At 30.8% G+C, this 8,204-nt stretch overlaps 1 protein-coding gene across 1 annotated transcript; it reads left to right on the top strand.

Annotated features, from left to right (window-relative positions):
* On the top strand, window positions 1–7,310 carry LOC107195080 (probable ATP-dependent RNA helicase pitchoune). The gene is made up of 10 exons (XM_015584851.1): window positions 1–246; window positions 327–431; window positions 1,617–1,730; window positions 1,806–2,066; window positions 2,126–2,440; window positions 3,301–3,602; window positions 3,690–3,842; window positions 4,590–4,760; window positions 6,183–6,360; window positions 7,150–7,310. Exons 1-10 carry the CDS (start codon window positions 150–152, stop codon window positions 7,308–7,310), a joined length of 1,857 nt encoding a protein of 618 aa, XP_015440337.1. The 5' UTR covers window positions 1–149.
* The last annotated feature ends 894 nt before the right edge of the window (window positions 7,311–8,204 follow it).

The following is an 8,204-nucleotide window of genomic DNA, read 5'->3' as shown; positions in this document are numbered from 1 at the left end:
CTGTGGAATAATATCACTGGTTGCCAGCCCTACGTCGTTTAGACCCTGGTTGAGGTTAGTTAAGTTCTTATACCACATGGGTCGAACGTAATTTTGTCAAAGCTTTCAATTTAATTTCTGTAAATAATTCTGTTTAGTCTTGTATAAAAATGTCAGTGCCTGATAAAGTCCTAATGCGTAAAATTAGAAAAACAGAAAAAAAGAAACTTCAAATACTGAAAAGTCGAGAAAAACAAGTGGAACATGGTAAATATTAATTCGTAATTGATATTATATTTAATTTTTCTGTATACAATATTAATCAATATCTCATTTTGCATTCATAGAAGATGTAACTGCACTTCAGGATTTAAAACAAAATATTACTGACGAACATGTAGAATTTGCAAATGGATTAAAACGACATTCCACAGACAATATCCCTATGAAAAGTAAGTCAAAGCAATAATTCATCTATTTACGTTTATAGATGTTTATTATAAATAATTGGTAGTAAATACATAATGAATAAAATTTTATTGACAAACTGCAAAAGTTTAACAAAGTTGATTCTTTGTATTTTATTTGGAATAAAAAGTTTATGTTAATGTTGTTATTCATAAAGACCAGACATATAGTATCGTTCATTATTCTTTTGTTATTAAATTTTATTTCTTAAAATACAATTACAATAACACATTCATTCATTATAGTCTATATAACACGAGAAGTAAAATATAATATTTTTTTATGTCATAAAGAAACAAATATAATGTTATTTGGTACCAAATAGTAGTTTCAATATTTATAGCAACTATGGTTGTTTCATTAGGAGCTCTTATAAGGAAAATATCATTATAGATTAAAGTTAATATCAAATCAATTGGCCATTTAAGATAACTATAGGGATATTAAAATGTATGTAAAATAATAATGTATGCAAAGGTACATTATTCTATTGTGATCAAAAGTGGTTTCTTATGTTATAAGGCCAAACAACTTACTCAATTCCAAATGATGTGCTAAGTTTAAATACACATGTTTATTCTGTCAGATTTTCACTTTAGGGTTTATAAAAGATGTGCTGTGTGTTTTTGTATGTTAATGCGTGCTTGACATCTATGTATAACAGAATTATAGTTTTACAAAAATTCTTGACTTCACCAGAATCAATTGACATGTGTTAGCTACATGAACAATTAAGCAGCATTGTAGTAGTGAGAATTTTTATACATGTTAGTACTAATTTGACTTGTCCTCACACACTCAAGTTTTCTAGGTAACCAAGTAAATACAGTGGAGTCTGTTTATAGCGATATTCAAGGGATAGAGAAATTATGTCGCTGTAAGCGAATGTTATAAACAGAATGAAAATATATATAAAGTAATGTGTATGGGAACCGAACTTAGAGAGCAAGTCGGATGCAATATGCGGTCTGCTGTTATAAGCAGTGGCGCAATAACCAAACTCCACTGTATTTCTTTTTGCTCTCCGATGTCATTGTGTTAGCCTTTTTCACATTTTTGGTGATTTTTTGAGTCGTCAGCCTTTGTTCTTTTACATGTGAATTTCTACTTATTCCTTTATTTTGTTCTTCATAAATCGGTTACAATTGTATACTCATATTATATTTTAGAGAAAAGAAAGAAAATTAAAGATGATAAACTATCAAGTACTGATGACGATACTGTTGATGACACAAATGAAAACTCTGTATTAGAACATGACACGGATAAAGAAGATATGAATTGTAAGTATCGTAATACTAGTTCTTTGTTAAATAATATTATACATTTGTTTAAATGATTTTATTAATCATTCTCAGTACCTGGAACTACAGTAGGATTAGAAGTATTAAATGATACAAGTTTCAAAGTGTTAGAAAAAACAGTATGTGAAAATACTTTAAAAGCGATCCAAGATATGGGTTTTACAAGTATGACAGAAATACAAGCAAAAGCTATTCCTCCATTATTAGAAGGCAGAGATTTGGTGGGATCTGCGAAAACTGGATCTGGAAAAACTTTAGCATTTTTAATACCAGCTATTGAACTAACTTATAAACTGAAATTTATGCCCCGCAATGGTATGTAAGTGAATTAAATGAAGTATTTTCAGTTTGTGTGATTATCTTATAACTTATAGGTACAGGATGTATTATTATATCTCCGACCCGAGAATTGTCTATGCAAACATTTGGAGTTTTAAAGGAACTGATGAAATATCATTATCATACATATGGTTTATTAATGGGTGGTGCCAATAGGCAAACGGAAGCTCAGAAACTTGCAAAAGGAATTAATATTATTGTAGCTACACCTGGTAGATTGTTGGACCATCTGCAAAACACACCAGACTTTTTATATAAAAATCTTCAATGTCTCATTATTGACGAAGCTGATCGTATTCTAGATATTGGATTTGAAGAAGAGCTGAAGCAAATTATTAATATTTTACCAAGTAAGTACAACTTTCAAGTATGAAGTGCACGTTATGTTACTGTAGTTTTGTAAAGCCTGTCTGGGACTATGATGCAGAAATGCAAGAAGTTATGCAAGTGAACACGGAGAATGGACTTTCACAAAAATTGTCAAAAAGTATTAACTAGGTGAGGCAGTCATTTTATAGTCTCCAATGAATAATTTTCAAGGATTCTTTGTAGAAAGTATACAGAACTACAAAATTGAGCCAGCCTCTATGTATCTGTATTAATTGATGGACCTTTCTAAAACTCAACCGCCTTTGCTGAATGATGCACAAGTTTGTTAATTGTAACTCATATGGCTGGTGCAAGTACCCTGTCTGCTTGTTGTTATCAGAATCCAATCGCATTACTAGTTGAGTAGAGTAGAGGAATAATGTACCCAATGCCCTTGGAGCTTATAAACCTCAGTGAATAGGGTCTTCTGTCTAGAATCTCGACCCAGCCATCTGTGGTACCATTTAGAAACTGATTTTTTCTTTGTGAAGTATATGTCACACTCACAGTTAACTTATTTCGCAATTCCTGGTACTGGTAGATCAGCAATAGGTATTTCAGGATTATCACTTTCTGTGCTGCACCTCGGTATAGCGCTAGAGTGAAGTATTTTTAATAATTATTGGCTGTAGTGGTCAGCGATGACTATTATTAAATAAAAACCGGATTCGTTTTGGGCAGTGTTTGTTAATGCTTGCTAGTGGTTCCAAATTGGTTTAGCAAGCTATTATTATACATATGTGTTATGTGATAATTGCAAGACACAAAATTCAATGTAATGTAACAGTATAACGGATGGAATTTAATAATGATATGGATTATACAATTATCATATTTGCAGAAAAAAGACAAACCATGTTGTTTAGTGCAACACAAACTAAGAAAACAGAAATGTTGACAACTTTAGCTTTGAGGAAAGAACCAGTGTATGTTGGTGTTGATGATGATAAAGAGAAAGCAACAGTAGAAGGTTTAGAACAGGGTTATGTAGTTTGTCCTAGTGAAAAAAGATTGCTACTTTTATTTACGTTTTTGAAGAAGAATAGAAAGAAAAAAGTCATGGTTTTCTTCAGCTCTTGTATGTCTGTCAAATATCATCATGAACTTTTAAACTACATTGATTTGCCAGTATTAAGTATACATGTGAGTGTATGTGACATATGAAATATTATGTGTGATCTTTATATTAGAATATGTAATCTTGTATTAAGATTTTTAATTATGCAACAGGGAAAACAAAAACAGACCAAAAGAACAACAACTTTCTTTCAATTTTGTAACGCCACTTCTGGTATACTGCTCTGTACTGATGTAGCGGCACGTGGTCTTGATATACCAGCTGTTGACTGGATTGTACAATATGATCCACCAGATGATCCTAAGGTAACTTATCAAACACATGTCTATATATTAAATTATTTTTCCAAATACATATGATTCTTTTATAACACAACATAATAATTTTAATCAGAAACAATATTACATTAGCACACCAAAGACACAGTATTGTAATACTTATAGTTAAAAATACATATACACTTCTAGATATGAAAAATTTGAAATAGTAAATTGTGAAGTGTGGTTAATTAAATAGTAGCATATACTTATAATCTGTTACGTAATAAAAGAAGAATTTTAAGTTGCTATTTAAAATATTGTAATCATACGTGCTCCTCACTTTGACTCTGACTATATAGAATATTTATAAAAAATGTGTTCACAAACTTTTGACAGTGTTTCTTTAATTGTATGCATCACTGAGGTTGCTAAAGTGTAGATCTTCAAGGAAAACCTCAAGTGAAATACTTTGTCTTGGTTGATCACAGCATATTAAACACCAATGATATGATTAAATTGTTTGTTTCTTAAAGCACAATTTCTTAATATAGCTTCACTATTAGAAATAAAAATAATAAACAAGTGTAGGGTACTCTGTAGAAGTCAGTTTTATTTATTAGCACACTATATTCTTTGTGTTACGTAACAAAACTTCTTCAAGTGTATAGTTGTTTTAATTAATACTTGTAGTATTTCTGAGTCCTAAATAATACGTTCGTAATACAATTTTTACACCGAAAGAAAAATCTAATATTATTGTAATAATAAGAAAGAACTTAAACACTACTTTAGGAATATATTCATCGAGTTGGTAGAACCGCTCGCGGAGAAGGCAGCAGTGGTCATGCCTTATTGATATTGAGACCAGAAGAACTTGGTTTCCTTCGTTATCTTAAACAAGCTAGAGTACCTGTAAACGAATTTGATTTTTCATGGAATAAGATTGCTGACATTCAATTACAGGTAAGATTCGATTTTTTTGTTTAAAACTGAAATTGCAAGCAAATCCCTGTTTGATTATGAAAGTTGCAAAAAATTGTACATAGAATGGACAAAGATTCGTGTTGGAAGAATTGGGTAAATTAGTCTGGACAGATATGAATGGATAGGGTGTCCGATACGAATAGATGTTATGTCCGGTTTGTCTTAACCAGGATGTTTTCAAGTACTTTTGCCATTTATAGAAGTAAATTTATTGGTCTCTATGAAGTAACCTACTTAGGGTTTTCTTCAGGTTTTGGAATTATTATAATTAGGGCTATCTTCTATTGTATTAGAAAGTAAATTAAGTATACCACTGCATTACGTAATTTTCTACGTAATGTTTTTTTTTTCAGAATTTTACTTGTGATTCAATCAAATCCTGGTGCTTTCATGTTGCTAATTTCTATATTTATGTTTTTTTTTTTCATTTCTGTAATTAGTTCTTTTTCTGTTCATCTATAATTTCATGAGAATGGTTCCAAACTATTTGCAGTTGTGTCGCATAACTTCTGCTTTTTCAACATTACTTCCAGTCTATTTGTTAGTTTCTGTTTATAAAAGAGGCTCATGTGACGGTAGAGAGAATTTTTCTTACATTAGTCATTTTTTTTTGTTTTACGAGATTTCAAGGTCATCGGTATTTTTCTAAACGAAATCTTATACTTTTTCCGATATCCTTACAGAGCATAAAAAGTAAAATTCGACCACCTTCATAACCACGCTATTTCGATCATTTAATTTCGAGATATTTGCGTTGAAAGATAATTGAAGTTTCCTAAAGATTCATGCATAGCTATTGTTTACCTTTGGATAGAATGTTACATCGTATTGGACACAATGAGAGACCTTGTCAGCAATTTGCAAAGCTAATGATACGTATGATTTGCACAAAAACATGTGATATTGTATCTAGTTATGAAGATCATTGGGGTGAATCCAATACATAGCTATCATGTTTTAATGAAACGAGAGAAGTAGTACGACAAAATATGGAGTTATTCTGTTATGAAATAAATAAGAAATATTCTTATAGCATATTTGACAATTTGAGAAAGTAAAAAAAGATGAGAATTGTTAAAGGTGATGTTAACTCTCAGTCACCATTCCATCAACTATTATATAGTTATTTTTGAAATTGACTTGGGCAGAAGTGAAAGCTGAATTATAAGAAAATTCATTTCCCAGTAACTAGGTACTACACTGTAGTACATGTTAGCTAAGCTGTTGGTTTAAAATTAATTTGTAAACTTGTATAACAAAAACATGGTGCAAAATTAAAGTGTAGACATGGGTTAAAATCATCTGTGTACTGTGTAAGAAGGGTTAATAACGAAATGAAACCTTTTACCAATATAATTATTCCAGGAGAAAAATATTAAATTATTACTTGTTTGCTTTCAGCTTGAAAAATTGATTTCAAAAAATTACTTCTTAAATATGTCAGCAAAAGAGGCATTTAAGGCATACGTAAGAGCATATGATTCTCACCATTTAAAACAAATCTTTGATATTGAAACTTTGGACTTAGCGAAAGTGGCAAAATCTTTTGGATTTATTGTACCACCAGCCATTGATTTGAGTATCCTTTTTAAAATTGTATATATTAAGATACTGCATTGTTCTTCAGTATTTTTAGCCTTTTATTTATTTCTTTCAGTATTATTAACAAGGTATTATTTTTATTATGTTATTTGTATCATAAAGGGTAAGCTACCTAAAGAGTTATCAACTATGTTCTTGGAAATTATTAGAATATTGTGAAGGTTTTAGGCAGAATTCAATTTTTTCAAACTAAACAATAGTATATAAATTTTGTATGCTTTTTATAGAAATAATGTTTGCTTAAACTATTTCATTACAATTTACATAGAATATATTTAGTATGTTACTATATAATGTTAGTTATATTATAAATTTGATTAAACGGAACAATATCACGTTTAAAAAAGATCAAGAAAGTCTAGAATTTCAGAAAAGACTATAATGGTTCTATGTATATCAACACAGCAAACAAAAAATTGTTGTCTCTTCAATTATGTTGCCTTCACTTTATAATAAGCCTTCGTCAGTTTATAGATTTTATCAAACTAATGTTATACAAAAGTATCATGATCGTAAATATGCTTTATATCACAGTGGTAAAACTATGAAATACAGCACAGCAAATTTTTACTAGACTTTTTAAATTTCACGAGAGTTGTTATTTTCAATTGAAAGATTCAATAGCACAAAAGTTTATATTAAAATCATTTGTATTGCATAATTATCCTCATATTTTCACTTTGTACAGTATTCTCCATACTTCATGTTATTCATTATACATCTTATAAAATCACTTCCCAATTTTTCCTTACTACTTTCATTTTAGAAGTGGGAATAAGCAAGAATTCACGACCACGAAAAAGATTAGGTGGAGGTGGTTATGGATACTTCAAAAACATGAATAATCAAAATTCAGAGAAGCAATTGAATCGTACTAAAACATTTCGTCAGAAAAAATCATCCGATAATCGACAATTTGCTAGATAACTGGAATTTTGACATGTTTAATAAATTAAAAAAATTTTAATATCAATTGTACAGTATATACTTCTGAAAATAAATTTACTACAAATCATATGTTCTGGAATTCCGTAATTATTGGAATTATGAAAATACAGGGAACTAACGATTATCGATTGGCTGTTTATCCTCGATTATTGTCCAGGTGTCATTCCTACCACTGGGGGGGGGGGTGGATCCCGTCAAGCGCATATTTTGTTGTGATTCCAGAATCGTGGGATAATCGCGCGAGTTACCCTTTCCATAAGTATGTGAAGTTAGCACCTCCAAATACAAAATTTTATGAAAAATGAACAGTATTCGTTTGTCCACGATTTTTCCACATTTGTCCAATCAAAATTATCGTTTATCCACCCTTCAAAAAAAAGTTACAAACAAATTAAGAATATGATATCAATACTCCCAGGAACATTTTTCCTTCATTTCTAATTAAGATGCTCAGAGCGATCATATTTTATTATTTATGTTTTTTCTTAATAATTCGATTCTGCTCGGTGGACAAACGTGGACAATCATATGTAAGTTAGAAATGAATATCCCATTACAGGGTGAAGCAACATTTTTGTTACACTCTACATGAAGTCGGCACTAGAAACAGAGGACAGTAACTGGAGTGACTTTTCTCTCTTTCTAATGGGGCTGTTGGTAGGGGATTCCCTGGCGCTTTCTCCCCAGCTGCTGTAATGTGTGAGCAAGAACGAGTTACACCAGCGCTACTTCTGTCCTTCCGGTTTCTCTTTATCCATACCATAAGACGCGCAGTCTATTATACAGGGTGTCTCAAAAGTGCCTCTCTTCCGGGACATGAGGAGTTGCTGGGGTGATTTGAAACCACTTTTTCCTTAGCGAAAATGTTAGGTG

This window comes from Dufourea novaeangliae, unplaced genomic scaffold (genome assembly GCF_001272555.1).
Source record: "Dufourea novaeangliae isolate 0120121106 unplaced genomic scaffold, ASM127255v1 scaffold50, whole genome shotgun sequence".
NCBI classification, from domain to species: domain Eukaryota; kingdom Metazoa; phylum Arthropoda; class Insecta; order Hymenoptera; family Halictidae; genus Dufourea; species Dufourea novaeangliae.
This window is presented reverse-complemented; position numbering and strand designations above follow the sequence as displayed.